The 19,259-nt window shown below is 40.8% G+C and overlaps 1 protein-coding gene across 4 annotated transcripts in view; it reads right to left on the bottom strand.

Moving 5' to 3' along the window:
• The window catches only part of slc8a1b (solute carrier family 8 member 1b), a 221,889-nt gene that overhangs the window by 184,755 nt on the left and 17,875 nt on the right, over positions 1–19,259 (bottom strand). For all 4 annotated transcript variants that reach the window (XM_054750257.2, XM_015944700.3, XM_015944698.3 and 1 more), the window contains exons 2-4: positions 17,852–18,778; positions 15,902–16,066; positions 11,967–12,757 (exon numbers count right to left, since the gene is read on the bottom strand). In XM_054750257.2, the coding sequence (XP_054606232.2) occupies positions 11,967–12,757; positions 15,902–16,066; positions 17,852–18,727 (1,832 nt within the window). In that variant the 5' untranslated portion in view covers positions 18,728–18,778. The remainder of the gene's footprint in view (positions 1–11,966; positions 12,758–15,901; positions 16,067–17,851; positions 18,779–19,259) is intronic.

Below are 19,259 nucleotides of genomic sequence, written 5' to 3'. Positions count from 1 at the left end.
AGTTCCAAAGAAAACTCGCCCATCAGTCAATGATGACTACAGACCAGTTGCCCTGACATCCCACATCATGAAGGTCCTGGGGAGACTCCTGTTGGCCCACCTGAATAAGCAAACTAGAAAATATCAGGACCCGCTGCAGTTTGCTTATCACCATGGAGTTGAAGATGCCATCATCCAGATGCTTCAACCAACCCACTATCATCTGGACAAAGCAGGCAGCACTGTGAGGGTCATGTTCTTTGATTTCTCCATTGCATTTAACACAATCCAGCCTGATGTACTTTGCCAGAAACTCCAGAAGACACAGGTGGGGGCCTCAAATATCGCCTGGATTAAAGACTACCTGAAAAACAGACCATAGTTTGCGAGGCTGAAGAACTGCACATCAAACCAGGCGATCAGTAACATCGGAGCGCCACAGGGGACTGTACTCTCACCATTCCTTTTCACCCTGTACACCTCAGACTTCCAGTACAAATCAGAGACCTGTCATCTACAGAAATACTCAGATGACTCTACAGTTGTTGGGTGCATCAGAGATGGACAGGAAGCTGAGTACAGAGAGCTGGTGTAGCGCTTTGCGGAATGGTGCGGAAACAATCATCTGACTTTGAACGTGAACAAAACAAAGGAGATTTTAGACTTCAGAAGAAACAGGGTGAAGTCAAACACTATTTCCATCATGGGAGAAGAAGTGGAGGTGGTTGACGAATACAAATACCTTGGAGTTCACCTGGACCACAGACTGGCCTGGAGAAGGAACAGCGAAGCAGTTTACAAGAAGGGGCACAGCAGACTGCACTTCTTGAGGACGCTTAGGTCCTTCAGTGTCTGTAGCAAGATGCTGCAGATCTTCTACAAGTCTGTTGTTGAGAGTGTAATCTCTTCAGCCATCGTCTGTTGGGGTAGTAGCATCAGAAGCAGGGACCTGAAACGGCTCAACAGCCTAATAAAAAAGGCTAATTCTGTTCTGGAGTCGACTGTGGAACCACTGGAGGAGATAATGCAAAGAAGGATTCTCCAGAGAATCAAGAAAATTATGGACAACCCTGAGCATTCTCTTCACAAGACTGTCCGACAACGGAAGAGTGTCTTCAGTCAGAGGCTTCTTCAGTTTCGCTGCAACACTGACCGCTACTAGAGATCCTTCCTGCCAACAGCCATTGTAATATACAATAACTCTTTGACGACTTGATTATTATTATTATTATTCTGAGCTACTACAGCAATCAATTTCCCTCTGGGATTAATAAAGTATTTTTGAATTGAACTGAATCAGCGACTCTCCTCCATCCAAGCGGTTGCCAAGACAATGATGTTTTGTGAAGGCAGCTGGTTAGGATTCATTTGTCAGTCTACTGCTGACCTACCCTCTCTTGTCATCCTTCCTTTTAATCATTCAGTGAATTAAAAAGGCAAATTTTTGCACTTGTTACAGAAACAGTCATGTTGTACGAGTGAAAAAGGCAGATATCAGTGCTGTTCAGGCATCCATTTAAAAAGGAGGTTTATTAATTTCCCGCTTGAACTGTACGCTGCTGTTTACAGTCAACAAAGTTGCTGCTTTGCGCATTGTGATCTCAATAAAATGAATTGATTAGATTTTCCCCCCTTTTTTTAAAGAATAAGTATTTGGTGTTTTAAAGTAGACGTTTGTGAAGTGAGCCGAGACATCAATCCAGTCTCTACCCACTTAAAAATGTTATCTCTTTATTCTTCACATGACTTATGTTGCTTTTTTACTTATCTACTTTGAACTCAGTTCATCCAACAAATGTGATTTCAGCAAAGCCATTTCCAGGAAATGGTACTAGATTACAAAATGAACCCTTCAGGATAAACGCTGATCTGTTTCAGATGACTACAAGTCATTTAAGTAGGAAAACACATTTGCTCTCATTATTCCTGTCTATCTCTCTCTCTCTCTCACACACACACACACACACACACACACACACACACACACACACACACACACACACACACACACACACACACACACACACACACACACACACACACACACACACACACACAGGAACAGGTGTGAGGCTCCTGCCAAGCGAGGCATTATTACAATGTTCTCTGTAACATGAGAACACAACCTTCACACCTCCTGAAGCACAGCCTATATGGGTTTGTGCGCCCTGATTTCAAGCAGATATTAGTTTACAGCTTGCCTGGTTCTTCAGAGGCCCATGAGAATTTATTAAAACAAAAACTCCACCCAACCAGGGCCAAGCAGGTACAGTTTTAATTCAATCCTCCATAACAGAATCGTTCTACGCTCAAAAAGTTAAAAATCTCCACAGTCTTGATGGAGATGCTGGCAACTCTGTCAGATGTGACAACAAATTAATGAAAATGAAAGCACTTTAGCTACAATCTGAGGGTCTTTAACCAACACCACCATCTAGAGGCTGACAGATGTAATGTACTTCAAGACGTTCTCAACACTTCTATATCTACGTCCGAAAGCAATGCCCTTTGGGGACTCGATGTGAATTACCAGCTGTTGATTGTGAATCCCTGTCCACAATTTCCAATCAATGTCCAAATATTTCCACAGTTTCTATCAATTCTGCCTTTCTCAGGATCCGGTATTACTTTTCTGCCTTCCTTCAAAATTTTTTATCAAAATGTTGCCATTTCCCCCATTTTTTTCCATCATATATATGTATATAGTATTATTTTTATTATATATAGTATTATTTATTACATAAATAATTTATTTTTGTCCTTGTGAAGCACCTCTTGATTTTTTATCTTTAGAGGCACCATAGACTTCTTTTACCAGATTTAACAAAGAACGTCAATCATCTTCCCTTTTGTCTCTCTGGAAACACAATGCTAATGTAGCAGCTTGGACTGCAAAATAAAGTGCTAAGTGGTCAGCTAATTCCTTCTGGACCCACTCCTGGCCAAAATAGAGCCAGTTTGGGTGCTGCAAGGCGCTCCAAATAAATCTACTCACTTTATTACATGGTGCAAGGATGGCCCAAGTGTGTGGTTACTTGGTTTGAAAATACAAAGTTCTTTAGACAGTTTTTTTTTCTAAATTACAAAAGTACCAATAAAATACTCAAAACAAGGACAAGTAACTGCAATTACAGTAACTGTTTTTAGCAGCAGCACATGGATGTTTTGGCATTTTTATTGGTGCACAGTGTTGGGAACATTACTTTAAAAAAGTAATTAGTTATAGTTACTGATTACTTTGTCAAAAAAGTAACTCAATTACTAACTGAGTTACAAGATCATAAAAGTAACTAATTACCAACAAAAATAACTACTTAGTTACTTTTTTCATTAAAGAATGCAAGAATTACTACAATAGTAAAATATAAATGACTAATGACTGGAACATAATAAAATGTATGTCCAAATGTTTTTTATTACCTGAATAATTTAAATAAATAAGCACTTAAAAGGAGGAACTACTAATAGGAACACTACACTAATCTAGACTATTAAAAGGTCACTGTGTGATATTTAACAAGACCCCAATCAGCTAACATTTAAAATTGCAAATAGAAACACCTGTAAAGGTTCCCGAGCCTTTAAATGGTATCTCGGTCTAGTTAAATTACAGAAATAAATGTAATTTTGCACAGTATTCTAATTTTTCCAGCTTCACATAGTTGTCTGTTTTTAGCAGCATTTCTGTTGCTGGTAATATAGTAATGGTTAAATAAATAAATAAAATCCTTTAAAATGACACTAGAAGAGGCACAAGCCTGATGGAGGACTTACATTTACTAACTTGGGTCAGACCCAAACACAGAAGAGCTGAAGCTGGGTGGTAAACACACACAGGTAGTTCTAATAACACCTGAGATCCATGACGTTTGAGACTGATGCATCAGTGTTACAGCAGGATTAAAGACATGACCAGGAACAGGTTACAGCTGGATGATCTAGGAAGGTAGAAGATCAGGACGTCTGAGCGGTGAACAGGTGAGCGGACCTTCGGGACGTCCCGCTGTCACCCTAAGAAGGGCACGGCGGCAGACCCGCAGATTAGATATTCATCACGTCTTCCTCGTTCTTCACGGGCCGTGATGCTCTTGGATGAAAACATCTACCTCTTTAGCTCCTGATCGGCTGATGACAGCTTCAACACACCGCGCAGCTTAACGCAGGCATTTCCTTATCAGTAACAGAAACGATCGTTTTGTTAAAAGAAGACTGTAATTAATTAGTTTGCTTGTTACAGAAAGAAATATTTTTTTATTAACGTGGTTATTTTAAACGGCGTTATTACCATCACTTGCTGTGTCTACACTACAGCATGCAGCGACTGAGACAGAGGGTCTTCTATGGCGTTTAAAGCGTGCCACAACCCGTGCACGCACATTGGGTCCACAGCGCGCGTGTGAACGGGACTCGCGAGCGAAAATATACATGGCAGCGCGCGCGTGAATGGGACTCGCGAGTGAAAATATACATGGCGAGAGGTCATTTGTGCACTGAGAGGGAGCAAACTGTGTCTGTGAGCGCACAAGGATGTGCACAAGTGACAAACCTGCGTGCGCGCGTTGCCAACGAGCACACGGCAGAGGAAAACGTGCGCGCGCGGCAGCCTCTCTGCGCGCTCGGCAGCCTCTGCGCGCTCGGTTTCTAATTCCGCTCGCTCGGCTATGAGGAGTTTTGGCACTCTGGAGGCGTGGCCTGTGGCAGATCTTCCCTGTCCTCTGATTGGTTAGTTTACCCCGCACTTTACTCTCTACCTATCTATATAAAAAAATCTGAGATTCAGCAGTTGCTGTCATAGCTCAGCTGGGAGAGTGGGTGACTCTCACTCTGGAGGATCCAGGTTAGAGTCCAGCCAAGGAACATAGAGTTGATATCATGTTATTCTTTCCTAATTCCTGTGATATTATTTTACAGTTGTGACCGTTCAACTGTCATTAAACGTCCGAATGTTTGCTGGGCAGTGTTTTAAAAAGTGCACATAAGCTAGATGGTTTTAACCAGGTAAAAATAGACTTGTGGGTGTAGGTATGTTCAAGTTTAAAAAGTTCTTGCCTCATTAATGTATTGTTTATTTTTTTCAGCATTTAATTGACAAATTATCCTTTCAAATAATTAATTGATGAGTTACATAATTGTCCATTTAGAATTGTTGAATGGACTGAGTCAAGTTTGGTGCACTTTATATATTTCAAAACATGTTTTTTTTTAATTATGCATATAAATAATTTTAATGTTAATTTATTGAAATATTTCTATTTTTTCATTACCTCACCCTTGTTTTGACAAAAACAAGACCTTGCTGGATAATATCACGGAGAAACTATTTGTTCACAGTACATGGCTCAGTGAGGATCTGTGTACCAAAGGAGGAGATACTCAGAAATCTGTCTGCAGATTGTTACAACCCAGACTGGAAGTGGTGGGCTGTAATAAGAAAGGAGACCAAACAGAGGAGTGGGGGGGTTCAACAACTGATTTATTTAACCAAAGTAAGGATTTACTAAAGCAAGTTAGTGAACAGAAAATGGCCAGTGAGGACTCCACCACACAGGAGAGACCCAGTGAAAGCAGAAAAACAGTAGGCTTTGTAGGCAGCACCACACCCTGAGCCCAGGTGCCTCCAAGGCTGCTTAACGAGCTGCCTACAACAGAAGAAAAACACAATTAAACACAAATCAAAACCCAATGAGACGGTGGGGGCATCACAACACGTTCAGGACTACCCAAACACCAGTAATTCTTGACTGCACTGATCTGAGGTGTCAATGGCCATATTCCCCTCTCTTCCAGAGTCATATATTTTCCTCAAGTTCAACTGCACTCTGAAGAGGCTCATTTGGATTGTGCCACATAGGCCAGTGACCTTTGTCTCAGCACTGTATGCTGGAACTATCAGCGACCAACCTGGGAATCTGGTGTGTTGAAAATGCTACAACTAGAGATGGTCATCATGGTAGACAGGGGTTTCTTCATTGATGACATTGTGCCCTGCAAAGTGTACAGGCCAGCTTTTCTTTCTGGCAAACCTCAAATGTCTGCATGTAAAGTTATAGAAACAGAAGCCATAACATCTCTGAGTGCATGTGGAGCGCTCCATTCATCTGGTCCAAGAACACTAGGATTTTGATTGTTATTCCCCTCCTTGCATTTGTAAACAATCAGCTATATGCTGTGGTTTTTCTCCTTACCAACTTTTAAAATAGCCCACTAGTGAAGGCCTGGGCAAAGAAGCCTGATGTCTGAGAACCTCAACATATGTACGGCAACCACACTGTATATTTACACACTTTCATAAAGAAGCTGCATATCAAGCTTTCATTCAGATGACCTTCAACAGTGCTGCACCCTGCTGAGGGACATCCGAGTAAAACCTTGAGATGGCCATTTTCTGTTCACTAACTTGCTTTAGTAAATCCTTACTTTGGTTAAATAAATCAGATGTTGAACCCCCCACTCCTCTGTTTGGTCTCCTTCCTTATTACAGCCCACCACTTCCAGTCTGGGTTGTAACAATCTGCAGACAGATTTCTGAGTATCTCCTCCTTTGGTATACAGATCCTCACTGAGCCAAGTACTGTGAACAAATAGTTTCTCTGTGATATTATTCAGCAAGGTCTTGTTTTTGTCAAAACAAGGGTGAGGTAATGAAAAAATAGAAATATTTCAATAAATTAACATTAAAATTATTTATATGCATAATTAAAAAAAAACATGTTTTGAAATATATAAAGTGCACCAAACTTGACTCAGTCCATTCAACAATTCTAAATGGACAATTATGTAACTCATCAATTAATTATTTGAAAGGATAATTTGTCAATTAAATGCTGAAAAAAATAAACAATACATTAATGAGGCAAGAACTTTTTAAACTTGAACATACCTACACCCACAAGTCTATTTTTACCTGGTTAAAACCATCTAGCTTATGTGCACTTTTTAAAACACTGCCCAGCAAACATTCGGACGTTTAATGACAGTTGAACGGTCACAACTGTAAAATAATATCACAGGAATTAGGAAAGAATAATATGACAGCAACTTTATGTTCCTTGGCCGGACTCGAACCTGGATCCTCCAGAGTGAGAGTCACCCGCTCTCCCAGCTGAGCTATGACAGCAACTGCTGAATCTCAGATTTTTTTATATAGATAGGTAGAGAGTAAAGTGCGGGGTAAACTAACCAATCAGAGGACAGGGAAGATCTGCCACAGGCCACGCCTCCAGAGTGCCAAAACTCCTCACAGCCAAGCGAGCGGAATTAGAAACCGAGCGCGCAGAGGCTGCCGAGCGCGCACGTTTTCCTCTGCCGTGTGCTCGTTGGCAACGCGCGCACGCTAGGTTTGTCACTTGTGCACATCCTTGTGCGCTCACAGACACAGTTTGCTCCCTCTCAGTGCACAAATGACCTCTCGCCATGTATATTTTCGCTCGCGAGTCCCGTTCACGCGCGCGCTGCCATGTATATTTTCGCTCGCGAGTCCCGTTCACATGCGCGCTGTGGACCCAATGCGCGTGCACGGGTTGTGGCACGCTTTAAACGCCACAGTCTCCGCCCACCCGGCCAATCATCATCGTGTTTGTAAGTGTGTTACCGACACCTCTCTCCCAGGCTGCAGCTGAAGTGTGGCGGTCAGAAAGCCTCACACTGCTGCTCAACGTTCGACAAGCACATAGTAACGCACAACCTTCCGTCCCCAGTAACGGTAACGGCGTTGCAACGGTGGGAAAAGTAATTAATTAGATTATTCCGTTACCTATAAAAGAATGCCGTTAGAAATGCCGTTAAACTTAAACGGCGTTACTCCCAACACTGTTAGTGCACCACACCAAATAGAAGACAGTATGTGCACACATGCATAGCAAAACTAGCATTTTCTGTAGCTTCAACACTGTTGACAGAGAAAAACAAGACATTTGCGTGTTTGTAGCTGTTGTCTTTGCGCCCTTCTTTTTGCCTCCTAGAATAAAAATGCACCCATCTGTTGATCACGGCGCATGCAAGGAGAGCAATCATGAACCTTTCCAGAGAGAAGTTGTTCAGAGCATCCTAAAACCACAAATAAAATGTAAAGGATGGAAAACCAAAGCAGAAGAAAAACAATAAAAAGTAAATGCTTCTGTGTAAAAGCTACAAATCTTTACAATCTCCCTTCTTGGTGCTTTGCTTGTTCATTTGCATGTTCTTTAGCCATAATCTCTCACACCAAGCCTCTAAATTAGAGCCAAATTCTAAGCTTTTTAAAGCAGACAAGCACTCATTATTTCAATTAATTTATTATAGTTTCTAATATGAATGCATGCCTTGTGATTTATTTTCGGTGGAAAAACGCTTAGCTGCTCACGCTTGAGAAAGTCAAATTTAGTTGAAGGGATGGGGCCAGAAAACAGTAGGATTTGCAGTCTTGCTCATTAATATATGTGAACATCTCGATTGGCTAACAGCAACACACCTCTTCCACTGTCTGTTCACGCTTCTTTCTTCACTAAAAAAATGCAACATTGCTGTATTAGCTCCACTATATACAAGCCTGTTTTCTGCCATGTTGTGGAGTTGCTAATGCTAACAGTTAGCTCTCTCTTGGTTGCTGAATCAACAGCCTTCCGCTGTCACAAGCCAAGGTGCGCGAGTCCGTGAAACCTAATATTACCTGTGACAAGTAAGGGATTGGCTTTTTTGACCCGAGCGTTTCCCTGTCTTTCTATTGGCTAATGCAGGAAGAAATATGACAGTGTGACTGACAGCAATTCAAAATTAAACAGTAATAAATGATCCTTAGTGCACTTCTGCTTTAAGTTGGCTAGGATCATAATATATGTACAATTTTCTATAAAATGCAGGATTAGTATTGATCATGTTAGTAGTAACCATGCTTGCTAGCTAAACTATGCCACAGAGCATGGGTTTCTGTCAGCAGGAGTAAGTCAGACCATATTCTCCAGGTACTACTATGGACTTCAATCCTCCCTTAGGATACTGCAAATGCAAACACTTCTGATGCTGGAATAATCTGATTGGATTGGATATCAAGTATTTTAATCGTCCAATGATTCTCTCATTGGACGATGTTCTCTGTTCAGTTATGCAGCCTAAACTAAGACAAAGAACTACTGACAGCTGTGAAGTTCATTGTATCGCTGCAAAATCTGCTGGCTGATCAGGCCTACAGGCTGCAACACAAAGATTTCCCTTCAAACACTAATCTGTGCAGACATCAACAATACATCTGACTGAGTGTTTGACAGTAAATGTTAATTTTTGCACACAAGAAACATTCACAGCCTCATCTATCTTTTCTGAGAAACCAATTTCTCCCATCTTAAAAAAGATACTCCGTAAACCTTAACGTGGCTTATTTAAATGACTAATGTCTGAAATTGCTAATAATAAAGCTGATCTACATAAAACAACACTATCAGATATGCACCGATTCTAGTATTGTGTGTACTCGTATTTCTGCTCACGACCATTCCGATATTACAGTACCTTCAACCACTTTACAGCATTGTGACAGATCAGTCACCTCTTAGCTGAGCAAAATGGACAGTGCTGACTAACGTTAACTACATTTACACTTTCAAAACAAAATATATCCAATCCAATTTTATTTATATAGCGCATTTAAAAACAGCATGTCAGCTGACCAAAGCACTGTACAGAGTTAAACCTAAAAAGCCATTCAAATTCACATACATACACATCAAACACAGATAAAAACTGTCATAAAATAGAAACACCTAAAAATCAATGCAAAAGTTTGGAACAGCCAATAAAAAGAGAAGTCAGTAAAAACAGAAGAGAGTCACAGCATAAAAGACCGATCATTGACCAAAAGCTACATTTAAAAAATGTGTCAATGCAACACCGAACACAAGGTTGAGTTCCGAGTTTGCTAATGACAGGTGCAGGACAACGTTTTTGCAGCAAACACTGAAGAAGTTGCATAAGATAAAACAATTCTGACAGCAGTTATAAGTACTTGCATTGATTCTCTGTACCAGTAAGTATGCAAATGTACTTAGAGAGAAAAAGTGTGGTCTTAGTCTGTTCAAAAGCAAGTCACTCCTACCAGTCTAACTCAACCCCCATTTCCTGTTTGAAAAATGTGCCACAAGCAGGCATTGCCTGGCATACCGAGAGGGAGGAGTCGCTAACAAATACACACACACAGTAGGGCTGCATAATATATCGCAAATAGATTGTTATCATGATATCAGAATGCACAATATGCATATCGCAAAGAACAGATAAATATCGCAATGAATGGTCAGCTCAGATGTTTGCTACACATAATGCATTCTGTCAATCAAACGGAAGCATGATGTTTTTTTTAATCAAATAGAGCTCTTCACCCATTTGGCCAATTGGGTGGGTTCTCAGAAGTTAGATGCTCCCCCCGACACTTGATTTTGATGGTTAGCAAACACCTGAGTTAGCTTTGTTCTGCTCTTTCTGCTGATTATGCTTTTCCCGGGATCCACTGATTGCCTTGTTCATTTTCTTTTCCCTTTCCTCACATCTTAGGCTTTTCTCATTATTATGACATTTGTCATTTTTTTATTTCTTTGTTTTTGATTATTTTTGTTCCTGAGTTAGTTTTATTTATCACAAGTAATATCGTCATCGCAATATTAATCACCGTTATCACATATCACAGGTTTTCCCAATATCTGTACTTGATAGCAACATTGTGACATTATATGGTACCAGTCACAGGGTACCTCTTAGCCAATAGTGATAGCAGATTAAAATTCAAATATAGTGCAGAGTTTTTACCTGATGATGGCGCAACACTGACAGTTTTAGGCAGAATATTTGAATTTTAACTAAGAAGCACTAAAGTGCCAAATTATTGATTACGTGTATACAGCACGATTAGACTGTCATTTATATAGTTTATCAGTAAAAAAGTTGATTTCGGGGTGACTTGCTCTTTAATATTTGTTTTGCCACCCTAATGGTCAATATTAATATATCAAATACAGATTTATCACTCCTGCCCATTTTACCCAGCATATCCTCAGAACCTCATAGACCGACTTCTACAGCAAACTTCCCACACTCAAACTAGATCAGAATAGTACAACTGCTAGAGCAAATGGTCACTGAAGCAAAATGCCTCCTGAAATGTGGTCAAATAGAAATCACAAGACTCACCATGAGTCACCATCTAACATGTAGTTGGTTGAGTAAAGCTTTGAACAGAAATTTCATCATTTCACAGCAGGGAAAGTTAATTTAGGTTCAACACCCTTTCACTTAAGAGACACAACAAAAAGCCTCTTGCAGGTTACGATTAGTTGCTCTGGAATGTTCCCACACAGGATAAAAGCTCCCAAAAGGGCAACAAGATATTTCTCTTTAAAGGCTTTTGTGCTTTCAAATGAACTTGACGAAATGTGTGTCCTTTCTGAGCATTTCATTATATCCCACTGTTAAAATTCTTGAATCATTTCCAGCAACCAGCAACTACCCTTTTTCCATTACATATCTCGCTCAAAGAAACTACGCTCATCTTCAAATTCTATAATTTGACATCACATATAATTAAAATTCAAACCCCAGTCATCCAACCCATAATTTCACTTTCCAATGCTGATGGAAACTCGGACGCTAAACGTATTTTGCTGAATGTACAGAAATACAAAGAGCAGAAATCAATACCAACCCACAGGACGACTAAAGCAGCAGCATGACAGAATCACAAATAACAGGAATGAGCAGGTTAATGCTCATAAATGAGAATAAACAGGAGAGAGAAAGTGAGAAGCAAACAGATTGAGGGGATGTTTGAGGGGAACACTGCTTGCTGTGACCACCACATCACACCAACACCCGTGCCTCATGTCGTTAATAAAATATGAAATAATACCCTCATTGCTTATCTATTCAATAAAATACAAAATCAATGACAATAGAGGCTATGAAACTCAAAAATAGCTTGATGTATACGGTTGTTAGCTTCAATTGGGGAAAAAAAATCTACTCACAAGATTTCGTCATTTTGAAACTCCAGGACACCATGAGAGTCTTCAAAGTCCTCTCCACCACCTCGTGCTGTTCCCTCTATTGTTTTGTATGGCAGCATGACCACGCCGCGAGCTCCAGATGTCCTCAGCACCTTCACCTCCATAGTGCCAACGCTTTCACTGACATGGCAAACTGGTTCCTCAAATGTAAAGATACCAGCGTGGTCGTCATCAAATATGGTCACGGTTGCCGTGGCGGGTATGCCAAGACAAGCCACAGAGTCCACGTGATTCGCCGACTCGCCTTCCTCGGGCTCCTCACCTTCTGATGCCAACACTTTCACGTTAGAAAGGTGAATTAGGAAGTTTTCATCCTCCTCAAATATGTCGTCATCGATGATGCCCACACGAATCTCCTTCATGGTCTCGCCAGGCTTGAACACCACTACACCTTCCGTGAACTCATAGTCAGAGCCAGCGTTGGCTGTGCCGTCTTCTGTTCGGTACTCCACGGAAAGCGTTTTGCCAAGGTCGCCACCTCTTCGCACCACATTCACAGCCACGGTGCCACAATTCTCAAGACACTGGTAGGAACCAGGCTCAAAAAGGATCTTGGAGATGGGATCATTATCACCAACATCGGAGCGAACCTCGTGAATGCTGACAGCCTTTCGGGCCTGATCGGCAGCATGCTTTTTCAGAATGTTGCCAGCGCCTGTCATTAGTCGGGTGGCCTGGCATCGATAGAAAGCTCGACTTTTCTGCTGCTGGCTCAAGACTTGGTAGTTGGCAAGTTCAATGAGTTGTTCCACCTAGTGACATAAAACATTAAAAGGCATTAAAACTTGCACACTAGTACAGTTATGGGGAAAAGGTTGTTTAACATCAGTAAAAATGATAATGTTTTAATAAACGTTACCATCCTGCCATGAAGTTACATACATTCTATATCACTTGGACAACTTGACCTTGACTGACAAGACTCTGAAAATATTCTGAATGAAAATAAAAATCTACCAGCAACAAAATCCTAAAAAAGTGACAGTGTGTATCTTCACTGGCGATAGGGGGCAGTACATACCAAAATCATCGCAAACAAGCTGTATTTTTGTGTTCGAGGAAGACCTCACCAACAAATGGCTATTAGTGTCAAAAATCCCTGGGAGCGCATTTTTCGAACAAGTACTTTATTAGATCATTCAACCTCCAGCACTTTCATCACTGGCAACAAGTGAAAAGTTAAATGTGTAAAACAATGTTTATGAATGTAACCGCTTGTTACAAATCAGTAGATGTGATTTGTCCTCAAGGGCTCCTGTAGAAGAAAACATTGCATCTAATATGGGACTTAGACCTGCCTGATTTTTATAATCATATGTTAAAAAGCCAACAAGATTTTTCAACAAGTGGGCAACATTTAATTCATTTTCAACAGCTTTTCGATCGATGTTTCCAGAGATTAAAAGTAAAAATGACACGTCGTCAGTGGCGCCCCACGGGGTGTCCATGGCCACCCCTGGAAAATTGCTGCCCCCCCTCAGGGAAGTCCAGTGTTATTCATAATAATGTTCACTGAAACCATTAATTCATCTTATTTATTCAGGACAAAAATATGAAGCCCAATGAAAAAATATACAATAATTGAGTAAAGAAATAACTAGAATTTTAAAAATGATATACGTTTCTGCTGCTCGCTATTAAATTTTTTTTTAATATCTCCACAGTTTTTTTGTGAAGACAGCAGCAGGTGAATTAAACTAAAAAATTAAATTCTAAAACAAATGTTGGAATTACAATAGAATTAACTGAAATTCTTTTTTCTGAAATGTCGGTGTTTCTCAAATTTGAGTTAAGGGTTTTGGATATATATTGTTTTTGATTAAAAAATAATAAAGGAGCAATTCAATACATCTCCACAGGCTAAACTCTCGCAAAGTTACCACAAGGACCAATTTGGGGTGCCACCTGGCCACCCTTATCAAAATTTTCTGGGGGCGCCCCTGCACATTGTTTCTTTAAAGGGACTTTACGGACTTTTGAAATTTTATGCTCGCGATTGCCCCCTCAGGCCAAAAGCGTAACGGCAGTTTCAATAGTAGGCTCGTGCACGAGGCGCACATGCTGTACGTGCACTCTCCTTAACGAAAATAACAGCTGAGACAGTCCCGTGTGTGGATGGCCCTGAGGACAGAGTGCAGGAGAACGCGCAGCTAATTATTTAAACAATTTGGTTCTGTACCTTTCTCTTCAGCACAGCCGACAAAGGTTTGAGATGGGTCAGTCCGTCAGCTTCACAGATCATTCCCTTCCCTTGCTTGAAAAATTGTTCCAAAATGAAAGTTGAACCCACATCTTTTTTATCTGTGAATTCAATGCCGTTCGGCGAGTCTCAAATAAAAATGTGGGCATCTTACTGTAAAAAAAAATACCATTCATGTAAAAAAGAAGCTCTAAATGAACTATGTTCCCACCCAGAATCAAACCCAGGTCTTCTGCATGGAAGTCAGACATCTTACAAGGTGAGCTAAAGCGCCAGTGACATGCATTGTATCTGTAACATTTATATCCTTGATGACAGCTGAAACAACGTCAAACCAAAGAACAGTTCGAAGCGAAAATGGCTATTTTGTTGCTAATTTGCAGGAAATATCTAGAAGAAAGTTCTACAGAAAGTAGCTAAGGGTTCTCTGAAATGTAGCTAGGTTCGTCACTAGGCGTTAGGAACAGCGACAAAGTCGCTGAGTTGGCACTCCCTCTCTGCTGCTAAAGCTATGGATAGCAAATGCTTTGCCTGAGCGTGAACACGCATGAAGCAGCCTGCCCGACCCGAGCAACTCTTTTTCTGTGATTTTACGGAAAAACAGGCAATCACAGTAAAAATGCCAGGGCTCATTCTACAGGACCAGGGCATTGCAGGAGAATGTATGAAGAAGAAATTTATTATTTCTATACATGTTTTGGCTGTCAAACTTCCATGATGCCCCTTTAAAGATCTAAATGAAATGATCAAGTCCAGAATAACTAGAACACCTGGGAGTAAAGTAGACCAGACACCAGAGAATGGACAGAAAAGGGAGTCCAACAATACAGAGAAGAGTTTAGTAACAGCTAATGTCCTTCTAGAACTACAACAACCAGCAGGAACTCTGTCACAGCTGTGTTTTTGAAGATGCAGACGACATTTTTGTCAAAGTCACAAAGGGGTGATGTTGACTAAATAAATATGACACCTTTGAAAGATCAGAGCATGCAGTCTGTTCTCCAGATCTGATTTGAGAAACAAATTTGATTTTACTGCAGCCTGCATACAGCCTAGGCCTCAACTTTGTCATAATAAAACTGTCTGTATTTACTTTTCCATTTGTTTACATCTTTAGACACAAAACTACATTCTTTGTAATCGTATGGGAACAAGGAAAAATGTTGCTGTAGTCACACTTGATGTTGTTTAAAAGCAGCAGCACTCCTCATATTGATGTCTTTAATTTCAAACTTTTACATGTTATATCCAATTAAGCTCCTTAGTTAATTTGTTGCATTCACTGTTGCAGATAAAGTGATCACGGAGTATGATCAGACCAGCTAATCAAAGTTGTTTAGCTTGGAATAAGGTTGCCAACAGGCATGATTAAATGAACATGTCCGCTTCACTTACGGTGCTTGTGATGAAGTTTACATGCATACAAATCAAATATAGTAAGCTGGTTTTTACAGATGGGCTTCCTGCATAAAACAGCAACATTACGACAAATGTTCTAATCATGCAACATTTAGCTAATCTCACCCACATACAGCCTTTTTTCATTTATCTGTTTCTAAACGAAAACAAAAAGCCTAGATGAATCTCTCACTAAATCCCCACTTGTTAATAACTGTCATTGTATTTTCTACAAATATAAGAAACACAACACCAACAGTCAGGAGTAACATTGTGCCATTTTTAACTTATTACTAACCTCCTTGTCGGGGTGTTTCTGTTTGAGCTCCTTCAGGATTTTGGCCATGTCTCTGCGAGTCTCCTCCTCATCCAGATCCTTCTCATCCAGATCCAAGCCAAGAGGACCATCCAGAAAGTCAACACCATGGGAGTTCAGCATCTTCCCGTCCATCTCAATGTCCACCTTAAAGGCGTAGATTATTTGTTTAATCATAACATTTGCAGTCTCTAGTAAGAATTAATGTCTTAAAGTCAGTTTTTGGGGTAAGAAATATACCAGTGTACCTTTCTTGGACCTAAAAGTTGCTCACATCACAGCTGCGTCTCAGACGGCAGGTTTTGGGGTTTCATTTCCTGATATTTGGACATCTCTTTCCAGATTGGGTAACAGTAACGTGACTCTACCACTCATTTGCAACGTGGATTTATTACCACAAATAACACGCCTGAAGGAACTTCTGTCATGATGTGTTGCTAATGCTAACGGTTAGCTTAAACTAGCCCAGATGTTTTTTGCTGTTTGCTGGACATTAAAACAACAACTGTCCACATCGTGAGTCAAGATGGGTGAGTCCAGGACGGCGTGACTTAGATCTGTGAGGATTTTCATTTTCTATTTTCTACCAGTAGCTTTTGCAGGAGATAGGTGTAGCAGACTATTTTTTCTTCAGCCTGCATGAAAAATTCTGGCTGATTATAATCAGAAAAACAAATGTTTTTCTGTCAAACACACCTTTAAACGGTAAAGTAATTTAATATGTAAAGACTGAAACAAGACCTCAGTTCAACAGCAGGAATGAAGCACAACTGGAAGGGAGTACATTTTTCATAATGGTGATCATGTTGTATTTTAACATCAGCACAAGTGTGTTCTTGGTCCTGCCCTTGGTTTTTATGTCTAATTTAATGACGACCCCTTTGTTAAGTTAATTTCATCTAACGTAAACCCAAGGTAAATGCTTGTTTTTTTAGTCACCCACTGCACTAGCACTTTATGTGGAAGCTAATGGAGGAAAGAGGCTGCCCAGACTGAGCGTTTTTAAGTTTCCCTTTGAGAAAGATGTTATTGATCAAGTGTCTTTTAGTACTTTAAGCGAGATGGCAGTGATTATGTTCTTCTCTCTGGAATACTGTTGGATTCATTTCAGTGAATTTTGCTCACCGCAAGCTAAAAATGAAAGCATTCTTCATGTGTGAATGGAGCAGCAATTTCTAATAAGCTCATCAAAGTAAAACACACAGAATTATTACATGAGCAGTTTCCAAATTTAGAAGACAGACACCGAAGGTCTGAATTCTGAGGGGGAAATAAATGCAGTCCACAACAACAGAGAAAACTTAATTAGATCAAGCAAATGGAGTGCATCATCAAACCGCATCTGATAGAGGTCAGAGCAGGAAATTAAAAGGTAGGATTACTTGAAAAGCTATTTGTGTGTTTGCAGTAATGTAACTATACACTTTGATTTACCCATTCCCAATCAATAATACCACAATTGTGATAAATATAGCATGTGTTACCCACAAACTTGTGACTATAGGAGAAAGAAATGTCCTAACATTTTTAACATGTTAAAATTGCAGCAACACCCTGAAGCATGAAGATATTGAAAACCCAGCAGAACCTTTTGAGATATTTTGTAAAATCCTGCACAAATGCTGTATTCAATTCGAGGCCTGGAGGGCCAGTATCCAGTAGGTCTTGTAAATTACTGTTTCAACACACCTGCTTTCAATCAGCAGGTCATTAGCAGTCTTCTGCAGAGTCTGATCAACTGCTGCACAGATGATTCAACTACTCAATCTACTGTGTTGGAACAGAGAAACCACTAAAACGTGCTAGATACCAGCCCTCTAGGACCAGAATTGAATACCCCTGTTCTAGGGTAAAGAGTGTACTCTTGCAACTATCCAACTGGCTCAATTGAACAGATTAGATTTTTAATAGTTGTGTTTTCCATGAGGTTACCTTGGACGGAAGTGGACGATTGCCCTCTGTCTCGATGATCATGCCACGCTGCTTGCCAGTGCGGTAACGCTTGTAGACGTACTTGTAGAAGAGCAGGCGGCGGTCAGCCACCCAGGCAAACACCACGCAGATGGGAAAGAAGAGGAAAGTGAGCAGAGCCTCCCACACTTGTACAACTCCAGGGGAGATCACGGACAGGATCAGGTAGAGCCAAATGTAGGCAAAGATACTCCAGGTAGCTGTGACAAAAAAGACGCGGAGGTGCTTGACTTTCCTCGTCTCTCCGTCAGGCACAACGTAGACGCAGAGCCCAATGATGACAAACATGTTGAAAGCTGCAGAACCCACGATGGTAGAAGGACCCAGTGTGCCAGCGTCGAACCCATGACCTATGACTTCTATGACCGAGAGAAGGATTTCAGGAGCCGAGGATCCCAGAGCCATGAGGGTGAGATTGGACACAGTCTCATTCCAGATCCGAACCGTAGTTGTTGTGGTTTCTCCGTTGGGTTTCTTAATGGTGATTTCTTTTTCCTGTGACGTGATCACCTCTATCGATGCCATGAAACGGTCTGCGATGATTGACACACCAAGGAACATGTACACCAGAGCCACAAAGTATACCGTAGCCCGAGCAACCTTGTCTCCAGACGACGGGTTCTGGGGCTCCCAAACAGGGAGCATCACCCCCTTCACACACTGTTCAGCCTTGCTGCATTCAGACTTATTTGTGGACACGGCTGAAACAGAGCTGCCCAAGCTTGGCTCAGGAGGAGTGCCGGCCAACATGGGATGGAGGTTGAGGAGGAAAATCACAGCAACAACTGCTAGCCTCAAGGCAGGCGACAGGACGGAGGACGGATCCCAGCAGCCCATGGCGGCAACACAACCGGAACTGGGAGATGCCAGTTACCGAGGATGTCAACCCTTTGGAGAAAAGAAAAGAAAATAAAAAATCAGTTTGTTATCTAGACACCAAGCAAGTCATGTTCAACATGGTGACATTTGGCAAGAAGACATGAAATTATCCAACATCATAATACTGCAATGCAACAACAGCATTGGAGGTAATTTATCACCATAAATGCTTCTAAACAAGCTGAAGTAAAACTGAAAGGTAGAACAACATAATTAGTGATGAATCAACTGCAGAGGGAAACATGTCTTTATATTTCCCCCAACACATGGCAAAATAGTTATCACATAACAAGCTAATTGCACATTGTTGGGCCATTTTCTACAGGGGATACAGTCCATCTGTACATATCCGAGTGGTAATGAGTGTGGACTGCTATGTGATAATTGCTTACATTTTTGTTTAATTAAAACCCTTAGCTGCATTTATGAATGTATACACGAGTGTTGAATCACTTTTTGGGAACGTCACAATTGAAATTTTAAGCATGCA

This window comes from Nothobranchius furzeri, chromosome 12, assembly GCF_043380555.1.
Source record: "Nothobranchius furzeri strain GRZ-AD chromosome 12, NfurGRZ-RIMD1, whole genome shotgun sequence".
NCBI classification, from domain to species: domain Eukaryota; kingdom Metazoa; phylum Chordata; class Actinopteri; order Cyprinodontiformes; family Nothobranchiidae; genus Nothobranchius; species Nothobranchius furzeri.
This window is presented reverse-complemented; position numbering and strand designations above follow the sequence as displayed.